The sequence below is a fragment of the Pyrgilauda ruficollis genome, unplaced genomic scaffold (genome assembly GCF_017590135.1).
Source record: "Pyrgilauda ruficollis isolate IOZ18807 unplaced genomic scaffold, ASM1759013v1 scaffold31, whole genome shotgun sequence".
In the NCBI taxonomy this organism is placed as follows: Eukaryota; Metazoa; Chordata; class Aves; order Passeriformes; family Passeridae; genus Pyrgilauda; species Pyrgilauda ruficollis.
The window spans coordinates 2240737-2265683 of record NW_024524489.1 but is presented as its reverse complement, the minus strand read 5'-3'; the positions used below and the strand labels follow the sequence as shown (position 1 = coordinate 2265683).

The 24947-nt window shown below is 45.2% G+C and overlaps 2 protein-coding genes across 11 annotated transcripts in view; one reads left to right on the top strand and one right to left on the bottom strand.

Annotated features, from left to right (window-relative positions):
• Nucleotides 1–88: 88 nt before the first annotated feature.
• Nucleotides 89–9321, top strand: LOC121357108 (activator of 90 kDa heat shock protein ATPase homolog 2-like). The gene is made up of 9 exons (XM_041474117.1): nt 89–254; nt 339–529; nt 4060–4145; nt 4749–4863; nt 5979–6067; nt 6268–6390; nt 7150–7251; nt 8024–8075; nt 8285–9321. Exons 1-9 carry the CDS (start codon nt 175–177, stop codon nt 8458–8460), a joined length of 1014 nt encoding a protein of 337 aa, XP_041330051.1. The 5' UTR covers nt 89–174; the 3' UTR covers nt 8461–9321.
• A 2028-nt stretch (nt 9322–11349) lies between these two features.
• USP34 (ubiquitin specific peptidase 34) overlaps nt 11350–24947 on the bottom strand; it is a 112014-nt gene continuing 98416 nt past the window's right edge. For 4 of the 10 annotated variants that reach the window (XM_041474106.1, XM_041474107.1, XM_041474109.1 and 1 more), the window contains exons 68-81: nt 24202–24836; nt 23030–23187; nt 22122–22200; nt 19734–19860; nt 19274–19381; nt 18178–18282; nt 17929–18053; nt 16758–16910; nt 15761–15884; nt 14860–14939; nt 14163–14303; nt 13892–14038; nt 13318–13477; nt 11350–13085 (exon numbers count right to left, since the gene is read on the bottom strand). In XM_041474106.1, coding sequence (XP_041330040.1) covers nt 12484–13085; nt 13318–13477; nt 13892–14038; nt 14163–14303; nt 14860–14939; nt 15761–15884; nt 16758–16910; nt 17929–18053; nt 18178–18282; nt 19274–19381; nt 19734–19860; nt 22122–22200; nt 23030–23187; nt 24202–24836 — 2744 coding nt within the window. In that variant the 3' untranslated portion in view covers nt 11350–12483. Of the gene's footprint in view, nt 13086–13317; nt 13478–13891; nt 14039–14162; nt 14304–14859; nt 14940–15760; nt 15885–16757; nt 16911–17928; nt 18054–18177; nt 18283–19273; nt 19382–19733; nt 19861–22121; nt 22201–23029; nt 23188–24201; nt 24837–24947 lie in introns of those variants that run through there. The other 6 variants (XM_041474112.1, XM_041474113.1, XM_041474114.1 and 3 more) reach the window with 4 other exon arrangements.

The window sequence follows — 24947 nt, the reverse complement described above, 5'->3', positions numbered from 1 at the left end:
CGTCCCCGCTCCCTCCGCCCCCCGCGCCGGGAGGAAGGGCAGGGCAGGGCCTCGCCTTCCTCCTCCTCCTCCTCCTCCGGCGGGGCGGGGAAGTTTCTGGCACCTTCTGGCGGTGCCGGCGGAAGCGGGCGGCAGGAGCGGGGGGAGCGGCGGAGGCGGCGCCGCGGCAGCGCCATGGCCAAGTGGGGCCAGGGGGACCCGCGCTGGATCGTGGAGGAGCGGGCGGACGCCACCAACGTGAACAACTGGCACTGGTGAGCGCCGCGACGGGATACGGGATGCGGGAAGGGCTGGGGGGAATTGGGCGGCCGGCGCTGACCCCGCCGCTGTCGGGACAGGACGGAGCGGGACGCGACCAGCTGGTCCAAGAGGAAGCTGAAGGAGGTGCTGGAGGGGCTGGTGGTGGAGGGCGAGGCCGGGCGCTGCGAGATCGGCGACCTCAAACACGTGGAGGGCGAAGCGTCCTGCAACAGCCGCAAAGGGAAACTCATCTTCTTCTACGAGTGGAACCTGCGCCTCAGCTGGAAAGGTACGGGGGAGCGCGGGATGCGGCGGCTCCGCAGGGCTGGCCGGGCGCTGGCAGCGGGAGGTGGCCGTGGCTCGGGCTCCGCGCTGCTGCCGCTGCCGAGCGGAGCCGGCCCTTGCAGCGGAGCCTGGCCCCGCGGGCTCGGGAGCCGCAGTGACTCAGTCCCGGGGCCCCAGGCGATGGCGGGAGCCACGTGGGCCCGGACGGGATAAATGCGTGTTCTTAAATAACCTTGAAACCCGAGCTTGGCTTTCCCCTTCACCCGGGCTTTTCCCACCGCATATTCCTCAGCGCTGCGTCCCCGGTCTGTCGGCAAGGCTTACTCGCTTTGCTTTGCGAGAAGTGAATGCCTGCATTGTGGTGGCGTTGACAGCAGCGTGCCGGGGCTGTTTAGTTCCCAAATGACAGCTGTGTGCTCCTCCGTGCCTCTGGAGAGCGGGAACACCTAGGAGATGTCCAAAAACGAGCCGCAGTTTACACTGGGGATTACGAATTACGGGATGATAAAACTCCTTAGTGGCAAATATAAATAATTCTTGATTGTTGGGGCACTGGGGGCTGTGCCCGTGCTTTTTTTTTGTTGTGCCATATCCGTTTGCAGTCCCAGCTCTTGGAGTTGCCCTCTGCTGTGCTTGTCCCATGACAAGTTCTTTGTTTGCAGTTTGGCTTTTAGTGATGCCAAGGAATTCTTCCCGTTTGTTAAATACCTAAAACTTGACAGCGAATTGTGGCCCATGGCTTGCACTGGAGTAAGAAGCAGGAGCAGCTGATGGGATGAGCCTGCACAGGAAATTGTCCCTGGATATTGTAGTGCCAAGTGACAGGCTGTGCTTCCCCAAATACTGTCCTTATTCCTCAGCCCTGGGGTGTGGAGGCTGGCCGGACTGGAATATTGCTGAGACCGGGACTGATCGGGAATTCAATCTGCACCCCCAATGAGAGGGGACTTTCAGCTGAGTTCTGTTGTTTGTTTTAGGTAGTTTTATGTGTTCCAGGTGTGTTATAGACTGAGACCACACTTAGAATTGTGGTGTAAATGTTAACAGAGAGCAAGGCAAATATTAGACTCTTGTGCAGTTTAAGTCAGTGTAGATAAAATACTGTAATCAGTTTTTTGACTTCTTTAAGTTCAGCTAAAATCACTTTAAGCTTTAAACAGAGGTTAGCTGAGCTTTGTGTGGTTTATTTCAGAGTATAAAGTTAGAAGCAGGCGGACAGTGTTTAGTTTGTATTTCTGTGTAAGTTCTCTCCAAAGTGTTTCTCTCCAAGGTGTTTGTGCTGGTCAGCGTTCAGAGACAGCTCTGACTTGTGCTGGCTGCTTTGCTGTGCTGAGTGAATCATGGCTTTGAGAGCTTCATTTCTAATGAGCTGGCTACTACACAGGAAATTCTAAAAAAAACCCAGAGGCTGATGATTATTTTTTTTGTGATAGCCATCATGTTGTGTGTTTTGAAGGGTCTAAATTGGAAGTGAGAGTTCATATTAAACTAAAAAACTGTAATTAGTTCTAAAAGTCTTCAAGGATAAGTAGGACTTCAAGATTTGATTGAAAGGTGGGAATGTAAGGACAAATTATAAAAACCTTGAGATTTGCAGCTGGTTTGGAAAGTCCAGGGTAGGAAAAACATTGTGCTTAGCAATGTAGGTAAGAGAGAAACAAGAAAGTGAGGAACTGGGTGTACTTAATGGCACTAAAATTGAGAAAAATGGCTGTTCTGTCATTTTTTAGAGGATGTAATGAGGATTTTAATGGATCATTCCACATTGTGGTGCAAGCTTTGTGAAAACATGTTTGTCTTTTTCAAGCAGGTATTTCAACAGTGTGCTATAGCTGGGTCTTTCTGAGATGTGTGCTTCACACTGGACTGGCAGAAAACCAAAAAATAATTTTATTTTCAGTCTGTTACTGAATTCCAGTGCAATTCCACCACATAATTTGAGTGACTGATAAAAAGGCAGTAAAGCTTTGTTTCCATTGCAGTGGCAGTGGAAAGGCAGAGCTGCACTGATGTTCTGCCTGTGTCACATGGAGCCACCAGCTCTGTTTGTTCACTGCTTGGACTTTGCTGCCCAGCACAGACACTCTCACTGTGAAACTTTCTTTCAAGAGTTCTGAAAATTGCTGCTAGGATTGGCTGACTGAGGTCCCCAAAACTCCTTCCTGCTCGCCTGTGCTTCCTTTCTGGGGAGGAGCCAAAAACAAGCCAGGTTTTATTGTCTGCAGAGACCGTGTTGTGTGGTTTTCCTGTGCTGGAAGAGGGCAGGGCAGAGCACCCTGAGGTGGCTTTGTGGGCCCAGGAGTGTCCCAAGGATGGCATTACCCAGTTCCCAGGGCTTTACTGAGTGCCAGGTTCCCCTGGGAAGCTCGAGGTCTAGTTCTGCTGTCCCTGTGTGGTTGTGGATTAACAGCTTCGTGTGTTGTGCAATCCCTCATTGCCTCAGACCCGAGTGGGGAGGGATCTTTGCACTTTGGTACAACAGCTCTTCACTCCCCTCCATGCCAGGAAGCACCTGGGCTTTTGCTGGAGTCCCTCTCTGGGATCTGGACCAGTTGGGTTCTGTCATGGGGGCTCAGGGAAGTAATTAAAATAATGAGAGTGATGGTCAGGAGCAGGGGAACCCAGGTGGCTCCTGTGAAAGTGAGAATCCCCAGAAATTCTGCATCTGTCTCCCTGATAATTGTGCAGTGGTGCTCAGCCCTGGGCTGTTGGAATTGCAGTTTTGCTGATGAAGCACCTGGTTAGATTTTTAATGTTCTGACACTGGGCTGACAGAGCTGCCTGTTTCTGTTGCTGCTTTCTGAAGAGATTTTACCGTCATCTAATTAGTGAGATAATTTAAATAACAAAGCACTTTTGCAAGGCCAAGGGGAAGAGTCTTCAGTGCAATAAAAAAGCCTCAGACCTTAACTTCAGTCTTTCCAGTGGAATCTGAGGCAGAGCAGTGGGGAGGGCCTTGGCCCCGAAGGATCAGAAGTGGAGCAGAATTCCTGTCCTTGCTGACTCTTTCTGCAGTGTGCAGTCATTGTACAGTGGTTAACAGCAATACCAAATGCTCTGAATGTGCACCTGGAGTTCCTATTTTTAAAAATGTCAATTGTGTCCTTCTCTATTACACACATCTGTATTTCCTAGCAACGTGCCTGCATGTTGGGAGCTTTCACACCATTAAAAAGGGCAAGGTCAGCATTCCAGGGAGCCTCTGCATCCAGAGCAGAGACATTCAGGGGACAAGGAGATGATTTTCCCCTGCCCACCCTTAGATGCACAGGCTGTGAAGGCTGTCACAGCAGATGACAACTGCAGGTGACAGCAGTGCAGGAGCAGCTGGCTCCCTGTCCATCCCCTGGTGCACCTGGATGGGAACACAGCTCCCAGGAGAGGCTCAGGTTGCTGTTCAGTTCCTCTAAACCAGCCTTGAGGCAACTCCCTTCAGGTAACACCTTTGTACAAATGAGTTCCAAGTGTAAAAACTCTTGCTGCGGGGGAAATAGTTTTTAATGATGCATTTAAGAATTCGTTATGTTAATACAGGTACAGTGAAAGAGTCTGGTGAGAAACATAAGGGATCTGTTGAAATTCCTAACCTGTCAGAAGAAAATGAGGTAGATGATACAGAGGTAGGTGTGCAACACTGGCATGGCTGTATAGGTCCACAGTTCTTAAATAAAGTTAATCAACATCTAGGCATCATATTTTGATTTATCCTGTTATTAAGTGGGGTAATTACTGCGTGGATAGTTCATTTCATGCTTTTGTTTATTATACTTGGAATAATGCCTTATTCTGTTCTCAGATTTACCAATGAGGAATGTGCAGTTTGCTTTGCTAATTATTGATCGTGATAATATTTTAACTACAAATTTGAGAAGAACTCTGCTTGTAGTCTTAAAAAAAACCCCAAACCACTCCCAGCCCTAAGCCCTTAGGGAGTGTCCATTTTGGCTGGATCATGGTGGATACTGGGCTTCCACAGATCCTTCAGCCTCTGCTGAGAAGCAGCTCTTGGCTATGCTTGATGAACCAGACTGTGTGGAGATACTACATTTATTTATGTCTTAAGAGGACTTATTTTTAGCAAAGGTGGGCTACCCCAAGATCATTAATTTGAAATTGCAGCTGTCCTCTGAGCACAGTAAACAAAGCCCAAACTTTCCTTTGTTGCCAGATCCCAAAGGCTCATGTCTGGGGTCTCATAAATGCTGTCATTTTTCTGTTTCTAGATAAATGTTAGCAAGAAGAAAGGGGAAGGTGATGCTCTGAAGGACCTGATGAGAACTGAAGGAACCACCAAAGTCAGAGAGGCCCTGAGGGATTACCTGAAAGCACTTAAAACAGGTAAACTGAGCCAGGTGAATTCATCAGCACCCTGGCAGTGTCCTGTGCAGGTGCCTCTCCTGAACAGCTTGCTCAGATAGTGACAAATCCCTGGCTTTGTACTGCTGTGATCTTCAATTGTCACCAGCTGAGCTGGGTTAAGTTAGTCCTGACACTCAGGATCTTTTTTGCTCTAAAGGTGGCCGTGTCCAGAAGGTTCTGCTGTGCTGGGTCACACTGGCCCTACTTGGACTGGCCAATATGAGGATTTTTTGCTGTCTAATTAAAAAAAAAACTGCCTTCCTTGCATGAACTGCTGCCTTATTTTTGTGTCCCTTTGTTTTAGTTATTAATGAAATTAGTTATTTTCTAGAATTTCTGAAATGCTGCCTTTATTTCTGTTCTTTACTCTACAAATTCATTCTCTGCTCATCTTTAAACTTTTCCATTATCATTTGAGATTCTAAGGTTTTGTTATCCTAAACTTACTAAATTTATAAATTTTCACTTCTGAACCAAAGGTGAACCAAATTTGAATTTTCCTTTCTATTTTTGAACTCTTGGTATTTTTTTGAATGACAGCTGTGTCCAAGAACCAGGAAAGTATGCTCAAAAAACTGATGCATTTACAGCTTGTAGTCAAATTGTTATCAGGTACATCTCTGATTGTGAAATACTTTGTTAAATTATTACCTCTTTTCCCAAGTTGGATCCACCAGTTTTTGGCTTGAGAAATCACTGTGTATGATTTTTAGGGTATCCAAAGATTCTTTAACTCTGGAAACTCAAAGGGCAGGAGCCTCATTCTGTACTGAGTTTCACTCCAGCCTTCTGCCACACTTAGAAGAATTTCTTTGGGTTATTTCTCTTTGATCTGAACATCTGCTGTGCTGCCAGAAGTCTGTGCAGGTGTTTCTGATTTGGGGTCAGGTAACTTCCCTTTTGAAGGGAAATTGCTGTTAAGTCTGTTCCTGATGGAAGCTTCAGAGTCAGCTGGGAAAACTGGATTGAGTTTTACGTCCTGCCCAGTTTCACCATTCTCCAGGGAGCTGGTGATCTTCACTGAGAATCTGGATGTGACTGGGGGGGGTTGAACAGCTCAATTTCACACTGAAAACTGCTCTTTTTCATTACAGAGTTCACCTTGGGAATGATCCTGCCTACTAAAGCTCCCGTTGGGCAGGAGCTGGCCATGGAGCGGAAACCAAGCGGGAGCACTGTGCAGGTCTGTTGGCTTCAGGTTTTCCCACTGCAGTGAGTCCTGAGTGACAGTACTGCTGGGGAAATGCAGAAATGCAGTGTGCAGCTGCCAGGTGTTCATGCTCTGTGTTAGAGAAGGTGCAGGTGACAACCCCCTCGCCCTGCCTGCACTTTTAAGGGTCAAGATCTTGCACTAATTCCCGGGAATGTTTTTTTGCTTTGCAGGACTCTGTTACACCACAGTCTCTGGATATGGTTGGAGTAAAAATTCCAACAGTGAGGATACATATGAGGGAAGTGTTCAACTCTCCAGCTGATGAACTTTACAGCATCTTCACAAAGAAGGAAGTAAGTGATACTTTCAGGAGGCATTTGAACTGAATGTGGCTGTTGATGCTGCTGAAGAGTTGTGTAAAAAATAAACACTTCACAGTGTTAAGTACAAATTCCATTTGATGAGAGTTTATTAGGCTGCCTTAGGAGTTTTTTTGCCAGCTGTTCCCTTAACAAAGTGAAGCTGCATTGTTAGGGTGTTTGGGTGCAGCTTCCTTGTGCTGTCCTTAACAAAAGCTTTGCTCTTTGATGTCGGTGTTGAGGAGCCTGAAGGGCTCAGTAATGGCACTGCTGCTACCCACAGCTTAATTAGATTAATTACTGGAGGTGACAATACTGTTGCTTATGGGGTATAAAACACACAATCACTAATTTTGGCTTTGTGTCCTTCAAACAAGTCTGGGTTGGTATTGGAGAACTTTTAAATTACAACCCCAGGGCCACCTCTGGGAAACAGAAATGGCTCTTTGCAGCTCTTCTGCACCTTCTAAAGCTGCTGCTCCACTTCCCTCATTTCCCAGTCTGGGAGCAGCCAGTTGTGTGGATGTGCTGGGGGCAGAGCCTGTGCTGGTCTGTATTTACCAACGTGCATGCAACTTTCTCAGCATGATCATTCTCCCTGTGGCACCTCACTGGCCCCAGCCATGCTGTAGAAAATCAGAAGCCTGATGAGTGTTTAAAGACTTCCAGATGTATCAAGAGTTCAGTTAATTCCTGCAGCTCCCATCCCTTGTCTCCCAGCATGGGTTTTTTTGTGTTTTTCTTTTTTGTTAGTTGGTACAGAAGTTCTCCAAGTGCCCAGCTGTGATTGAAGCAGAGAAAGGAGGCAAACTCCAGATGTTTGAGGGCTGTGTCAGCGGTGAATACACAGAACTGGTAAAAAGCTCCTGCTCTACTTTAAAAAGGAAGGGGAGGGTGGCTTCTAAAAAAAGCAGCATAAATTTGTGAATTTCAGCTTCTCTAGTGAGTATTTCAGTCCCATAGTTGGTGTTTGTTGTGTGGTTTTTCTGTCTCATCCAAAGAGCAGGGACTGACCATAGCCAAGGACCTGCACAGGGAGCAGAAAACCCAGCACAATCCTTTGTAACTGAGAGGAGGGAGAAAGGTTTAAGGTTTATCTGCCAAATCCCTGTCCCTTTTTAACTGGGGAAATGCTCTCTGTTATATTCAGGGCAAGTGTTACCCCGTCCCAACTGAATGCTGGTGCAAATAGAAGGGAAAAACCTGGTAATTGGAGCTCAGCTGCATTTTTGAAATGTCCTAAAAACCATTTTCATCTGCAGGAGTGCCCGACTTGTGTACTGGGCCAGGCTGGGTTGTGTAACACAATCACTTGGTCACACTTTAAAATTTCAGTGGGGAAAACTGGGCTTGTCCTTGTTTCCCAGTCTGCAAGAAAATCAGTGTTTTATGTGCAGTAATCAGTGAGTCCTGGTCTTTTCCCACAGCAAAAACAGAACAGTGGAATGCAGCACGCTGAGAGCTCCATGAAAACATTTTTTTATTTCAAAAACTAGACCCCAATCTTGCTCTTGTTTACATGCATGTGTCCAGTATTCCTTAAGATGCTGCTCCTCTCCCTCCACTTCAGGGAGAACTGAAATAGGAATTCTCTCAGGTGCTAACAAGGAGAACTTATCTTCCACAGGTCCCAAGCCAAAGAATTGTCCTGAAGTGGCGGTGTAGGAGCTGGCCTGATGGTGAGTTTTTCCAAGGATCTCTGATACTGCAGGGCTCCTTTGCAGGGAGAAGAACCAATCCTGGCAGGGACCAGCCTTGGCTGGACATTCCCTTGGTCCCTGTCCTTGTGAAAAGAGGCTCAGACAGGCAGAGCAGAGAGGGAGGCAGCGGCAGCTGATGGCTTCCTTTAGAGAGCAGCTCACTGAAGGGTCCTGTTCTCTCCCCTCAGAACATTATGCAACCGTGGCCTTGAACTTCCAGGAGCTGGCGGCTCAGTCGGAACTGGAGCTGGAATGCAAAGGGGTTCCTGTCTCCCATGAAGAGAGTACAAGACAATGTTGGAAGAAGCAATATTTTGAAGAAATACATATTTTACTGCAGCAATCAAAAGACAACATGGAGTGATAACAGCACTGTAGTTTTGTTAGGGCATTACTTTTTATACTTTGTTAACATTTGGTTTTCTAAAAAAAAAATATATATAATTTATTTGTGGGAAGAATAAAGACCCACTTCTATGAGACTGTACATAGTTTAAGCACTATTTATGGGTTTTTAGGGACTGAGAGGCAAGTCAGGCTGTGTCTATCAACAGCTTTACCTGGGGACAGTGATCTCTGGTCTGCTTGCCTGGAACTTCAGAGTGATGATGATTCAGTTGCAGTGAGCCCTGCCCTCAGAGGTAGGTGAGCCACACCATCAATAGGAAGCATTTCCAGTTCCTTAATATTCAGTATCAAGTGGCAAAATTAAATCCCTGTAGGAGACGGAGTTCCCAGCAGAGGTGAGCTGAAAGGGATTACAAAACTGCTGATGCATTTACAGCCTTTGTGGAATTCTTCTAGATGCTTTTAACTGCAGACTGTTTGCAGCTGCAGTGTTAGGAAAGATAATTAACAATGTCATGTAATTATTAGGTCTGCATGCACTGTACTCCCTTACTTGACCTCAGTGTGACATTTATTTAGGAAGAAACAAACAGTAGTAGTGCTTGCTTTCTGCAGTTCTGTAAAACCTTCCACTGAACAGATTCACAGCCCTCTGCAATGCTGTACCTCAAAGAGTACAACTGTAAAGAGAATTTTGACAGGAACAAATTGTAATTCCTAATTAAACCACCTCGAGGTGAGCAAGGATGACTTAGTTCTCAAATGCTTTATAAATAAAGTGTACAAATGAAATATGCAATCTGAAACAATTTGACCACAATAGGGCAGGCTGCTTTTGGAAAACATGCTTGGCTCAATAAAAATGACTTTACATCAAGCTGATTTTCTCCATAAACTGATACTGCCACACTAAATAAGTTTTCTTAGAAGTCAAGTCCTGTATATTTTATTTTCACAGAATGCCAACACCTGGCAGCCTTACCACCCAAAAAGCTTCCATCATCCTGAGGAGACAGAGGTGCTGCTGCCTGCTAGAGGCCAGGTTCTCCTGAAAGGTTTGCAGTCAGTTATTGACAATCCCTCTGAACTGAGTGGAAAGGACAAAGTGCCCACAGTGACAGGAGAGGCACAGAGCACTCATGGCTGTTGCCTGCTGCTGCTTGAAGTGTCCAGGTGCTGGGTGGGGAGCAACCTCCTGAGCAATGTTCTGTTCTAGCATCTGTTCCTGAATGCTCCAAATTTAGTTGCCTTTTCCCCCCCACAGTATTCAGGGAAGAAAAGCCTGATGTTTTCAGTGCAGAAATGATTCAGGGTGGGGGTTGACAAAGGGAAATGAAGGTCTAAGACAGTTCAGGCTTCAGCAGGTGTATGAAGAGATACTGCAGGGATTTAATCCTTGAGTCAGTGGTTCTGTGCAGTTCCAAATTCCTTCAAACAGTGAAACTGCAGCCCCAGCACTCTCTGGGAATTGTGCTTCCTCGTGGCTGAAATCCCCTGGTTTTCCTGCCTCCCTGCCCTCACTGGAATGGAGCAACTGCCAGCCACTGGTGTTAAAAGAGACAGGACTTACTTGTGCTTGCAGTGTTGCAGTCCCTGCTCCAGGTGTGAGGCTGCCAAAACCCCAGGAAAACGAGGAGCAGCTCCATGCCCCTGCAAAAGTGGTGCTAAAATTTCTCCTGGACTTCCCAGTTAAAAATGTTAGATGGTAATTCTCTGAGAAAGGCAAAGAGAAAACCAGTACAATGGGAAAGACATGGTTTGTAAGATTATGGCCAAAATTCTTCACAGATCTCAGCACCTTAAGTGCCATAGGAGAGGCTGTCTGTGCATGGAGAAGGGATTTAAAAGCTTAATTTTGAAGGGGTTAAATGGGAGGTGGAAAGAAGTAATAATAAATGAGAAATGGGATAAAACCTGGGAGAAAATCAAAGCTTTTAAGAGACTGAGGAAGCCAGTGGAAGATTAAAGGGTTTAGGGTTAAAGGGCTTTCAAAGGTGGGACAAGGGAACACTTTTAAAGGTGGAAAAATACAAACCAGGAAACTGATTTAAAGTGAGAGAAGTGGAATAGAATGGCAGAAATAATGACTTACAGAGCACAGAAGGTGAGGGAGACAGAGGACAAACACCTGGAAACTGGCTCTGGAAAATGAAAATACCTTTGTGCAGGTATTGCTGACTTCTGTTCAAAAAACTGTACTGCAAAAAAAATTCTTTGTAAAAATTGCAGAATACTCAAGGGGGAAATCAGGAGGTAAGGGAAGAGCAATATGAATAATCATATTTGTGGTAATCATGACATGATTAATGGTGCAGTATTTGTATATCCTTTATGAAATAAAGCAATGGGCAGCAGCTCAGACACCATCCCAACAGCACAGTGTTAATAAATGAGGCTGATTAATTTAAAAAACTACTCACCCAAAGGGGTTCCAACAGCTGCTGCAGCTCAGCTTTTCATCCATAGGCCAATGTTTTCCTTGACAGAAAAATTCTGATGGTAGAAGTTTTGACTAGGAGCTGTTGATGATTTCTGTGGAGTAACAATCTGGGAAAAGCTAATCAGAAAAAGTAATAAAATTACTCCTAAGGAGAACAAAACTGTAGTTATTTAATGTCTGAATAATGAGGATACAATCTTAAGCACTTACCAGTGTCAGCAGTGGCTGTAAATGCAGGATAAAAATGCTAAATAAACAGGAATATAAATTTGCAAACTTTGAAGACAAATTCTTTACAGAACATTGAAACCAATGAGAGTAAATTCAAAGGGAGCAAGAGCATCACAGACTCCAGGAGATGCAAAACTGCAGTGAAGGGTAGATGGAATGAAAGAATTTAGAGGAAAAAAAGACCAAGGCACATGAAGACAATAGAAAAACAAATGAGCTGAGCAACTGGAAAATGAAGCTGAAAATGGAGTTTAATCAGAAATTGGAACCAGTAGCATTGACAGTCCAAAAGGTCACATAGGAAACTGGTATTACTCAGAAATAACAGGGGGAGTATAATGGGAGGGATGATAAAGTCATTCCAGGGGTGCAGAAGCTGTCAGAAAGTGAGGGGCACAGCCAGAGAGCAGAGGGGAAAAAAGAAAGGAAGTCTGTAAATGGTGCAGGAGAAAAATTGTGTAAGAGATGTTAAACTAAGGGAAATGAGATGCCAAGTGCCCCTGGCTTTTGACAGCACTTCAGGCTCCAGCACAAGCACCAGTCCCTCCACTGTGCAGCTGAACACTGTGCACACTGAACAAGCACCAAAATCTACATCAGACCTGAACCTCTGACCAGCATTTCTCTCTGCTCTGTGTCACTTACGAAGTTCTTTGCTGAGAAATCCAAAGACTGAAGCAACATATTATAAACCAATGAAAAGTCATCACAATCAGTTTAATGAAGTGCACAGAATAGCAATTGATCATGTCAATAAAAATAAAACAATTAATTTTACATCAAGTGTGCTTTATTTCCTCCACAGGTATTCTGTTAAATAAAGCACCATATATATACTGCCAGGCCACAGCTAAAGAGGATTCTTTACAGAATCAAATTTCTTGTGGTTGTTTAGTATACAAGTAAACTTAATTTTGATAATAAGAACCACAGCGATCTGAGGCAATCTGCCTCGATTATAAGGTACAAAACTGGCACAGAGGACACCATATTATACACAGTAAAAATGCCATAAGTTTAAATTACATCATACAGGGCCAGGAGGCCCTGTCTCCCAGACAGCCATATTAAATGAAAGCCACTACAGTGAACTCTTAATTACATAAAACATAGCCATTATCTGATTGCCCTTTAAGAAAGTGTACGGTAGATGCAGAATAAAATAAAATTTAAAAAAAATAATCTTGAGTTCTGCCTGACCAAGAATTAAGCATGTAAATCTATCTTGCCATTCAAGCAGAGAGCACTGGACAAACTGAAGCACAAAACAGAAATAAGCAAAACTTATACAAACAGCATTTTTTGGGGGAAGAAGGATTAAAAAAAAAAAAAAAAGAAGATTTAAAAGCAGACATGCTCCATCTAATGTCAAGAAGCAGCTTGGTTTCCTTTCCCGGATATCCGTGTGACCACGTGAATCGTAGACTCAATGGTCCTGCACAGGATGTCTAAAATGTCATGCTGCTGCATGTGACTAAAAAGTCCTCTGGAATGGCCACAACTGATTGATAAATTCGTTTCGGGGTCCTGGGATGGTAAGGCTTGGCCATCGCAGCTCCGCAAGTCTGCGAGGTCGGATAAAACCGCCGAGATGGACGTGGAAGGGAACTCCGAGTCCTCCTCGGCCCCCACGGAGTCCTTGGAAGCCTGCAGCTCTTTGAACTCTTTGCACTCCTCAAACTTCCCGACGCCCGGCTGCTCCTCGTGCTGGGCGCGCGCGGCGGCCGCGGCGTCCTCGGGGAAGGCGGCGGGCGCGTCCATCCTGTACTCCTTGACGGAGCCGTTCTCGGGCGAGGGCGGGTCCTGCTCCGTGCCCGGGTCGATGATGGACGAGTCCCTGGTCTCGTTGTCCGAGGCGCTGCTGGGGGTCAGCGCCTCGCGGGGCTCGCCCTTGATGTCGCCCACGTCCACGGCGTGCTCCTCGTCGCTGCTCATGCGCCGCCGCTTCACCGGGGTGGCTCCCTCGTCATCTGCGGGGACAGGGCAGCGCTCAGAGCAGGCACTGCTCACATCCCCTCCCTGCCTTCACACACACAGCACTGCAATGGACACTCGTTTGTGCAATTCACAAACTTTAGATCAATTATAAAATGAGAATTTTGTGTACTACTGGGGTTTGGAGCCAGGGAAGGGCCCACCCTGCAGGGACAAAATAACCTATTGCATTCATTTGATAAAAGGTTCATTAGTGCAACACCAAACCTTTAGTTTTTCTTTCTTTGGCTTCTTGCTCTTGTAACGAGTTCCTCTGTTGCTGACAAGCTCTGCATTTGTTTAAAAGCTCTTGTAAAGTTGGGATCAGGGCCGAGTTGAGCTGTTTGGGAGTGTGCACCGAAAGCAGCAAGGCAAGTGCTCGGAGGTCCTGGAAATAGAGAAACAAACTTAAGGCTCATTTCAAACTGGTGTTTGATGAGTCTTGCACACAGAGACTGTGCAATAAGGAGATGCTGTTCATGTTCTGAGCAGCCCAAAGATCTCATTCTGGAGCTGCTCACACCACTGAAACTCCCCACTCACTACCTGCTGAGCTGAACACATCTGTCCTGGAGGTGACAATGCCGTGCTGGGACACAAAACCTTGCTGGGTCACAGCACTCCTACCATTAATGCTCCTGCAGTTGTTAACACTTTGCTCCCCACGGTCAGGTTAATATTCTCAACTTCCCATGGTCCCTCCAGGAGCTCAGCTGAGGCAGGGAGTGCCTAACACCTGGCACAGGGCACTGAGGAGTTTCTGTAGGAATGAGCTGCCTCGTGTTCCTTAGAAAACACTCACCCCGTTTAATGTAGAGCTTGCTTTGGAAATTTCAACTCTCTGGTTGCTGAAGTCAGATTCTAGGCTTTGATACTGATTTATTAGGTTTGTAATTAGAGTGTTGATTAAGTTGGCACAGTTTGCTTCAGAAAATACCTGCCCTTGCACCTGTGGAAACAAAGTATTTTTTTTAAAGCTACAAAAAATCGGAACTGTGAAAACAGTCAAAAAAGGAAGCAGCATCAGTGCCTGCATTCCTTGGAGTAATAATTACTGCTAAAAGACCACATACCTTGAGGAGAAAATGTGTCAGAAAGGTGTAGACAATGTTGTTGTTAAGAAAGGTCCTTTCATCCATCAGAATACATTTGATATATTCTGCAAAAACTGGATCTTCACAGAGGAGCTTCACACAGTTCTTGGACATGGCAGACTGGCAAGGAGGGAGAAGGTGGCAGAGTCAGCACTGGAACTGCAGGCCAGGCTCACTGAGGAACAGCTCAGCTCTCTCAAATGCCAGTAAATGGTACAAATCAATGACTGACAATTCTTATTTCCCATTTTCCTGTGATGAAGCTCCTTCCCCAGAAGGCCAGTTTATCCCCACCAGTGTGTGACAGGGACAGAGCCTCCTGATCTGTGAGCCAAGCACGGGCTCCTCTGCAATCAGACCCAGACTTTGACACCTCATTCTTCCTTCACCATCCCAGTGTTTGTGCTACATAAAAAGCTGGAATTTCAGAGGCAGGATGAGGTGCTTTCTGCACACCCACCACAGGAGGGGGGAGCTGCTGTGTTGAGCTTTTGCAGGATGCACAGGGAGCAATCAGAATTTACCAGATTTTTATATTTGATTTAGCAGGGCTTCTCAGCAGCAACACAGGCAGAGGATTTTATTAAACACCACCCACCAGTGACAGTTGTGGGTTCTTTGTTCCACATTCACTGTGTTTTGCCTGTGTTTCCATTCTGTTGGTTCTGACTCTTACCTGAGTCTGGCAAAGCTCCGTCCAGAGTTTGGGGAAGAGTGCAAGGTGAAGTGGCAAACCTTCATAAGCAACCAGGACACCTGCAATGGCATGAGGGAAGAAGTCAGTGTGGGAGAACTTCGTGGGAGACAGGCAAATTCCTCAGAAAAGCAGTGCCAAGGCACCCTGTCATTTTACAAGATCACATTCCAAGCATTTTGCACGATCAGAAAGCTGTAGTGTCCGTGAGGTTTTCACAGTCCATTTAATAAACACATTGGAAAAGTGTGACAAGCAACAAGCAGATGGGTGATTCAGGGGATGAAAGGACATTCTCTCATTGCTCTTTGGATGAGATGATTGGTGTGACACCGTGGTCTGTGCACACTGAGGAAGTCACCCTCAGGGTTGTGTGGGAACACAAAAATTAAAATGTTGTCAGTTAATTGTCATTGCTGAGCTGCTGAGGATTCAGGATGTGATCCAAAGGCATTTAAACTGCCAATCACCCAGAAACAGCCTTAGTGAGTCCTGTATTAAACTCCAAATGTACAATAAGACTGAATTCTCAGTGGTTACCTCAGCTCTTTTCTGGACAAGCCTGAAACATTTCAGCCATGTGGGCAAGGCTGTGCTTTCTTATTCACATAAGAAAGTGGGTATCCACATTTGTGAATAAAAATAATACCCAAAACACAACAAGTTTCACAAGCTCTGCTATTCCTTAAAAACTCTGAATATAAAACTTAGTTCAGAAGGACTCAGAGCTATCACAAACACACAAAAAAAAAAAAAAAATCCCGTGGCTGTTCCACCTTGATACTTACTAAAAACTCTGAATATAAAACTTAGTGCAGAAGGACTCAGAGCTATCACACACACACAAAAAAAAATCCCGTGGCTGTTTCACCTTGATACTTACTCATTTTCACTAAAGTTTCAGTAAACTTTTCACAGTTGATTGCAACTCGACACAGGAGGTGGATGAACTGGTGGTAGGAGAAGAAATAGTCCAGCAGCATCCGGTCGTAAACATCGTCCTTGCCCTGAAGATTTAAGAGAGCCTCACTCAACCTGCAGAGCCCAGCCTGCCCTGAGCACCTCCCTGCCTGCCACCTGCCCTGCCATGTTTCAGCCTGGACTACACAACAGTGGCAACCTCCAGGTGCCTCCTCAGCCAGCCCTTGGCAAGCACCACGGTGTGATGGAGGAGGGATGGAGGGATGGCAAATGCCATTCCCCGCCAGGAAAATCTTACTGGAGGGTTCTGAGCCAACACCCAGAGGGTGCAAAGCTGTGCAAATACCAGGAAAAGAACACAGTAACTTCATATCACATACAGACACCCAAATATATACACACTACTGCTTTTTCAGTCATAGCTTGTCAGTTGTGATCTGTAGAAATCAGAATTTTCTCGAGACAGAATTTTTCAGAGCAGAATTTTCATGAATGTCTCAAACCCAATGATACACGTATGTGGTTATTTTAATATTTTGGACATACGTAAGCTTAAAATGGCATCAGCCAGAGGAATGGCATCAGAGAGCCACGAGGAAACCTCTAAAACTCAAGCAAAAAATACCACCTTATACAAAGCAACTGAATGAAAAACAAGCATGCAAACCCACAGGGCAATGTGACTGGATGTGGTTCTAGAGCTTAAAAAATACTCTCCTTCCTAACGTATTAGGAATTTGATATAAAGGGTGAAATACTGCCATGTCATATGACAGCTTTCTAAGTCCAGATATTTACATTATGTAGTGTCACTTCTGGATGCACGATGGGGAAACCCACTAGAGGCAGTTTCTGGCTCTCTACCATCTTTTCAAACACTTGGATTACACAGTCAATTTGATGGTGCACAAATAGACACAGCATCATTCTGAAAGCTTTAAAAAAGAAGGGTTACTTACCCTACAGTAACCGTGCTTCTTCGAAATGTGTTGCCCACACAGATTCCCATCTACGTGCACATAGGCCCCATGTGCAGGAGATTGGATTCTTTCTGAATAGCTGTGTCCACTGGGGCTGTGCCTGCACCCAGTGTGTCCTTGCGACCACTGTACCTGAGGGCACAAGGGGTATGGCGGCTTCAACCACCACTCAATTCCTTCACCCGTAAGAATCCCCTAGGACAGGACTCGAGTTAGCACAGCAGGAGGAGCACAGAATCTGTGTGGACAAAGCATCTTGAAGAACCACAGTTACCGGACAGCAAGTAACCAGTTCTCCTGCTTCAAATGATTGTCCATACATATTCCTTGGCGGGTGGGATTCACCTGACCTGACTTTAGCTATCTAAAATCGCTGCTGCTCCCTGCGCGCCGTGGAGAGGGACTCGCCCCGTCCACACTCAGGGACAGGAAGGAGGGGAGCTCTTTCTCTCCTTCCCAGGGTAACTGTTTATAGCCAGGAGCCCCAGGAAGAGCCCCAGGAAGAGCTGGATGCTGACTTTTTAGATAGGCAAAGTGACGTGAGCTGAATCCCACCGTTGCTGCAGCTGTAACAACGGGACGTGGCAAGTCGCTGCGGAGCAGCCCCACCAAAGCTGGCATCCCATCAGGAAGCCCACAGAAGGGAAAATGGGAAGTGAAAAGACTTCAAGCCCTTTATGACATTTCAGGCACTGGATTTGACCCAAACAAGTAGCAGATTATGCCTCAGCCCCAGCTGAATGGACTCTAACAGAACCTGTGGGGTCTCCTTGGCTGTCTGGAAGTAAATCTTAAAATAGTGTGAAACCCACCTAGACAATCCCTGGGTGGTGCCTCAATTTCCTTTATAAACGCCACAGACAGAGTGGGAAACTACCAAAATGTGTGCTATGGGGTTTTTTCTACCACAAGGCCCAAACCCTTATGGTGCCTGCAGTATGAAGCTGTGTATCCCCGAGGGCAGGGAAATGGTGCTTCTGAAGTGCACATCTAGAATGGAGTATATGAGGACAACACATCTTGAAGAAGAATTATGCTTTGTTTACAAAGAAAAGGTAAATGCATTGAGCTACTGGATTCTGCCAATACCTTTATAAAAATGGGAAAACAACAGAGAAATAATTCTTTATAGGACCACTTGTTTACATACCTTGCTGGCTTCCACCATGGTGGGCAGGAGGCACATGTTGAGCTCGGGACGCGGAGGACGAATATTGCTTTTCCCCCCTATTAATTTCAAATTTTCACGACATGGAAAATAAGGTCCAAGAGACACTGTAGTGTAAGTTCGGATAAAATAGGGATATATTAAAAAGGTCAATATTTGACATCAGCAAGGAACACGATAGAGTAATAATAGTGTAAGAGAACTTCAAAAGACAATCACTGAAATACCTACTTGGGATATTACTGTGGTGGTATGTACAATGATTGTGCTGTAGAAATGGAACCAGAGTATGTAGGAAATCATGAGGACTTAAAAGTACAAGCTCCTTGAGGACATCTACAAACAAAAAGTTGTTTTTGCTATTACAAATTGTTATTTCTTAACAGCAAACAGTTCAACTTCAGGCTCATACATTTGCAAACTCTCTCTCGCATCCCTTTTGCCGCAGCTCTGCCGTGAGCAACACCTGAGTGATCCCCTGGCTCCATCCCAAATCCCTTCACCTCTGCCCTGGGACAGACCCTGCTCAGTGCAGCAGCAACCACCAGGGAGGGGCCAGCCTGGACAGTGAGAACCTCTGCACAATTACCCTCTTTGCTTCTTCTTTAACAGAGCAGGTTTGAGCCTGGAAAATGGCAACCAGCAGCAGTCAGGAGGACAACGAGAAAATACTCAAAAGAGGGGGAAATGCATACAAATCACAAAAAGGGTGTTTGGGACACAGTGTTAGGCCCTTACCATCAATCCATTAAATAATATTTTAAAAGTCTAAACTAGAAAAAACCTGGGACTTTCTAAAATAGCTCTGCTAATGCAAGAGATGCATTTGTATGCATTATCTGTGTGTACACTTTAAAAAGCAAATCCATTCCTCTCTACAAGCTATTTATGCTTTAGTTCCACTATTGCACTTCACAGTACTGAACCATATAAATGAACAGGAAAAGCTGTTTCTCAGAATAACTTGGTCTCCACACTCCTTTCTGAGGGGACCTTTAGTTCATGTTTGAATTTTAATGTCAGATTCGGGATCTGACTCTAAACTCAGTGACACCTGAACTGAGGAGCTGCTCCTCAGTCATGCCCCTTATCAGGTGGCAAATCAGTCTCACAAAGTGACCTGTGACTTTCTGTGCCCCAGTCTGCATGCCTTGACTGACCACAGGAACATTCAAAGCAAGCTGACAAACCCAGAGCTCTCTGAGCAAGAACAGCAGCACTGACAGTAGCACACCAACCATCCCGACCTCCAGTTTCTAGCAGGGCCCTTGTGCAATGGCATTTCCATCTGCCTGGGCAGGACAGGTCCTGCAAGGCCAGGACTTACCAATGCAGGCATTTCTCAGCTCAGGAGGACTGTAGGAGTTGAGCAGAGTCAAGAGCTTATGGGCAAATTCAATCCGCTCCTGCCACTGAATGAGAGCTTGCTTCACATCTGCAATGCAAACATCCCAGGAGGCTGCTTAGCTCATGGCTCAAAAGCTTGTTAGAAAAAGCACAGAATTTTACTGCTGAGGAGTCTCTTTTTTCCTCTACCACGGTCTTAATGCATCTAGGAATTTGTTAAATCTCACTGGTCTACTGCTGTTAAGTTTATGAAATCTAGTTTGGTATTAAGTCAGTAAGTAATTTAATAAGTAACAACTTAATATCCATTAACAGACACATATTCTACTGTACAGCAAGTTTTAAAAAACAGCCAGTGAGCAAGAAAAACCATTAGGGTTTGGTGAGGAAAATTAATTTAGAAACAAGAGGCATAATCCTTTCAAGAGTTATACTCAAACCTTTTCTTTGCAGATATGGACGTGTGGATTTCAGAACCGAAAGGAAAATGGACAGAAGCTCTACCAGGTCTCCAGTCACGTGGCAAGCTGTGGCCTCGTGGTACATCATGTGCAACGTGTTAAAGGACTGGGAAAAGAAAAAAAAAAATGCCAAAACTTTATGTTGCCAAACTAAGGTACTTGTCAGTATTCCTCTTTTTATCCTGCAGATAGATTTACATTTATTTTATGCTCAAACAAGGTATTTTATACTCAGAAAACATAAGGTGTTGGATAGAATCACAAAGTTCTTAATTTGTTTTCCAGGTAAAATGTTTGTGTTACTACCTCAAAATAATTCCCAAGTTTTCACACCTTTATCTAGTGCCATTTGAGACACAGTATTTTTATATCCCTGTAATCCCAAACTTCCTTAGCCAGCAGACAAAGTGATACAGGAGGTGCACAAAGACAGATATATGAATTTGGGGGAAAAAAGGTAGGATTAAGATGGATGCCAGTCATTTTTCAAAATGCTGCTGAAGGAGATATGGTTGTACATCAAATGAATTATTTCTCCTTTTATACCTTGTGGGCACCTGTGATTTATAGAAATATTGGGAAGGAAAAGCAACTCATTTCCGAACTGCAAAAATTCCAGCACAGGATGTAAGAGCAGATTTTTAATCTGCTGGGGTGTTTGAAAGATAAAGGAACAGTAGCCTCAGTCCCTAGAATGCAAACCCTTGCCAGGCCCTTTTTATATTACAGTGAAGACAAAAGACACACAGCCACCCTCAAGTGGAAAACTCTCCTGGATGTGACAACTCCTTCATGCAGTTTTTTGTCACCAGGCAAAACACTTCCAGCCAACAAGTGACAATGTAAGGTCTGCTAACCTCAAGCTGGAAAGTAGCATCAATTTAATTTAATTTCCAGCAATGTTTTACACAGGATAAATTCATTTTGTGTTACACACTCTTCACAAACTTAATTATCCATTGTTAGCATGGATGAGGGCTAACTGAGCTAAACCAAATTCTTTTATATATATCTATGTATGTACCTTAATCTACTTACATTTCATGTGTGGATAACCTTAGAGCCCAGTTCCTGACTTTTTACACCCAGTTTACTGAATGAAGGTATTTTCATAACAAAAGGGAACAGATATGCTGGAGTAATTAACTACAATTAATTAATCTATAGGCTTATATTTATAACAAGCTCCTGAAAACTCGATTTTCAAACAGCACTGCACTGTTTCTGGAATTCCAGCTCTTTCTACTACACTTTTTCCCAGAAAATGCAAACCAGTGGCATAAAAAGAGTTAAAACAATTTTTAATAGAAACCATACAAAAATGGGACTGGAATCCACCTGAAAGCATCATCCAGCCCAGCCATGTGAGTAAAGGCAGACTAAAATATCCCTGACAGATGTTTGCTCCCAGTCCTTCTGACAACTTTCATTTGTGCTGGCTGCCCCTCCTGCAGCAAAAATCCCATTTCAAAATCCCATTTTCTGCACAGCCACAATTACCTCTGAGCCACTTGTCCTGTACCATGGATTTTCCCAGTTTAATATCTCTCCTGAATACACCATCCTACAGGTGCCAAGAATGAACTGAATCTTGGTTTTATGCTTTCTCCAACACATGCAGACTTTTATTCCTGTTCTCAAAGGGATCCTGCCCCTGGAGCACTGCCAGTGCTTTAATGAGCACAGGTTCTCATCCATCACCTCAGTCATGGGAGTGCTGGAGGAATCCAGCATGTTCCACCCATCAGGACAGGTGGATCTGTACAGTGAAACTGCTGGGAGCAGGGGCCTGACATTCCAACTGCATCCATTTCACAGGTGCATTAGTTCATTTTTTTTCCATTCACTTTTGAAATAACTCTGGTCTGGGTCTCATGGACCAAATCCCCATTTACAGCAATTAGATGTGCTCCAGAAATGCATTTTAGGTTTAGTTCCATCAGAAAGAAATTTAGTTTATGTGTTTCAGACCACTCCTTGCAAACAAAGGCACAACAGGTAGGAAAGAAAAGGAGAACTGCCTCAGGAGGGCCTCAAAGGAGGGTCAGAAATATTAACCACAACTGCAGCTGAGCACACTTTAAGCTATTTCTGGTTTTTAACCTGTAGCCTTAACACTTTTTAACTACTAACAACTGTGTGACTGCACTCAGCCATTCATTCCCAATTACCTGTAATAAAAGAAATTACACCAAAAAAGAATAAATTTATTTCTCTCAGCATAATCTGTTGGTGGTTTTCCCTCTGTCCTGAGAAGCAGACAAACAATTTCCTAATCTTTTTAGTACTAAAAAGAAATCTTATTAAAGCTGACAGGGGAAGTACCAGGGTGAGATGTTTGCTATAATTAAATAATGAAGTAATTACCTCAGTCATCAGAATCAATCCTCTATTGAACACAACGAGAAGCCTGTCTTCATCAGATTCTAATAATATTCTGAAGGCACTAGGAAAAAAATCCAAACATTGAGAACACTGAAAATCACATCCCAAGCTTAAAACTGTTATACCCATGCTGTTATTTTGGAAAATAATCACAAAAGAAAAAAAGAAACCCCAAAATAACATAATTCTTCTCATCACTATCCCCCCTCCTCCCCTTTTTAATTTAAAAATGCCTCTGCCATCAACCTCCTTTATGTTATGGAAAGTAATTTATATATAACCTTTACAGAAATATTTCCCATACAACCTCTGCAAAAATGTGGAAAATGATGTACTTGGAAAGACAGAAGTTTATGCTTCTTAAATGATAAATTTAAACAGATTCAGTCCAACATCTGTTTGGCCTTTTAAATGTCTGCAAACATTTCTATCAGAACATTTTATGCTTACATCAGAACAGAAAGGAAAGCATTATGCTAATGAATGGTTTCTTTCCACATAAAGATGATTTGGGACAACGTGGCTGTGCTCTGTGACAGGTCAGTGCCAGGGGAGGGCATGCAGCCCCTCCAGGTGACACAGCCTGTCCCTTCCACGAGGCTTTCAGTGCACCAACAGCTCCATTTAAAAGCCCAGCTCTGACCTACATGCACAGGCAATTTATAGCTCTGCTGAGAATGCCCAAGCAGCACTTTCAGCTGTACCTCCTAAGATCAGAAATGAAACACTCTTTGAAGACAATAAAACTGTCCCACAGGCACAATTCCTACATCACATTTCTGCTCCAAAGAAACAACTGCCAACAAGAGCAGCTGGAACTGCAGCTCTGCTCGTGGGGGGAGGCTGGGGATGGAATTCCAGCTGAGCTGTGGATGAGCACAGGGCTGTACCTTATGAGAGTTGTCCAACAAGAGCGTCCGTCCAAGCAGCGCAGGTAACAGCTTATGGTGGTTTTCTTAAATTGCTTTATGTCCTCTATCTCCTCCTCTCTCATGTCTGGCCTCTGAGCTACAAACAGCTGCATGAGGTTAAACAGCTCTTCTACCGCCTGAAACACACAGAAACACTTGGTTAGAGTCAGCTCTCACTATGGCACAGTTCAGACTTTCTTTCTAAGTTATAGAATTAGATGTTTTGATGCTTCCTAAGAGCACAGCTCACTGTCACATTTCTGTGTACATCTATATATGTACAAAATATCTGAAATCCCCATCCCTGGGACCAAACATTCAGAAAGCTGCTTGTGCCAAACCCTGCTGCAGTCCCACATGCCTGCCAAACACCAAACACAGTGGAGTACCTCAGGTCCCTTGCCAGACAAACTGAGACCTCTGAGGGGAGATGCCAACAAGGAGAGCTGTCACACATAAAATTTCCCCGTGAGCTGATCTAGGCAGAAGCTCAATATTGAAGATTCCCTGCATCCTCCTCCTCTTCACAGTGATGGGAAGCTTTGTATTCTTTGTGTCTCTGCACACCCCAAAGGATCCCGAAGCAATATTCACTGTGTAATCATTCAGAGACATTCGTGTCTCTTCCAGCCTGTTGTTTGAGCATCACACACAACCTACTCTGCCCAGCACCTGCTCTCTGCTGGGTGTCACTGTGTGTCACTGACAGCACAACTCCCAGGTCTGCCAAAGGTGCTCCCAAGGGGAGAACCAGGCTGTACTCCCCTGGAATGCTACAGGCTAAATCTTGGCCCTATTCCAGAAGCTGAGAGCAAAGGAACTGGGAATTCCTCCACCTTTGTTACAATGCAACCTCCTTCCTAGAGACCACCATCAAAGCTTACTCCTTGTTTCTTATGACTAGGCTGGAATACTGAAACACCAGTGCCTGCTCCCAGAAAACAACAACTGCTCTGCAGCTGCTACACAGCGAGGAAAACCGAAACCAATCCCCCCTGAAGACTATCTAATGGATCTAAAGACAGGAATTATTTCCACCAGGAAACCCACGTGCAACGCTTTTGCCACTGGGCGTGTTCAGTTACAAGAGACCCCGGGTGAGAGGGGACACGGGAACGAGGGACTGGCGCGCGGCGGCGTCGGTCACTTACTCCTGGGTACTGACTGGCGTGAGGGGTGAGGTTCTTGAAGGCCCACTGGATGTTCTGGTGAGAAGCCAGCTGCCTGGTGAAGGCGGGCGACTGCTCGCAGCACAGGCGCAGGATGCCGTAGTAGGCGGGCAGCATGCCGCGGTTGAAGAGCACCACGTCCTGGTCGTCGTGGTCCGCGAGGATGTAATTGAAGGCGATGTTCTTGGTCACCACGGGGTTCTGCACGATCAGGCGCACGTTCTCGGGACAGTCCACGCACACGTTGTACCAGAAGGACAGCAGGGCCTGCTTGTTGTGGTTGGTGGCGATGGCCGGCTCCGAGAGCTTCGGCTGGAAGAGGTTCCACAAGTCCATGAAGTAAGTGGAGAACATGAGCTTCTCGGTTTTGGAGATCAAGCAGTACGTCATGAAACTGAAGTAGGGCACCAGCTTGGTGGTGCCGTGCACGGCGGCGTCGACGTAGAGCTTGGCTCGGGAGAGCAGGCCCAGCAGCACGTTGTAGACCTGGTGCAGAACTACTGTGGTGTCGGGGCTGAGGGGCAGGTCCCGCGTGGGGATGTGCAGAGAGCGGGTCGATCGGAACATCTGACGGAAGGAATTGCTTGGAATAAGCGACACCAAGAGATAGGCTGCAGCTTCAAATAAAAACAGATTTGTTACGCCTTTGACAGTGACATACCTGCTTAACAGCCATGTAAACAGCAATTCAACTGCACCCCGTGTTCCATTTACACAGTTCAAAGCAT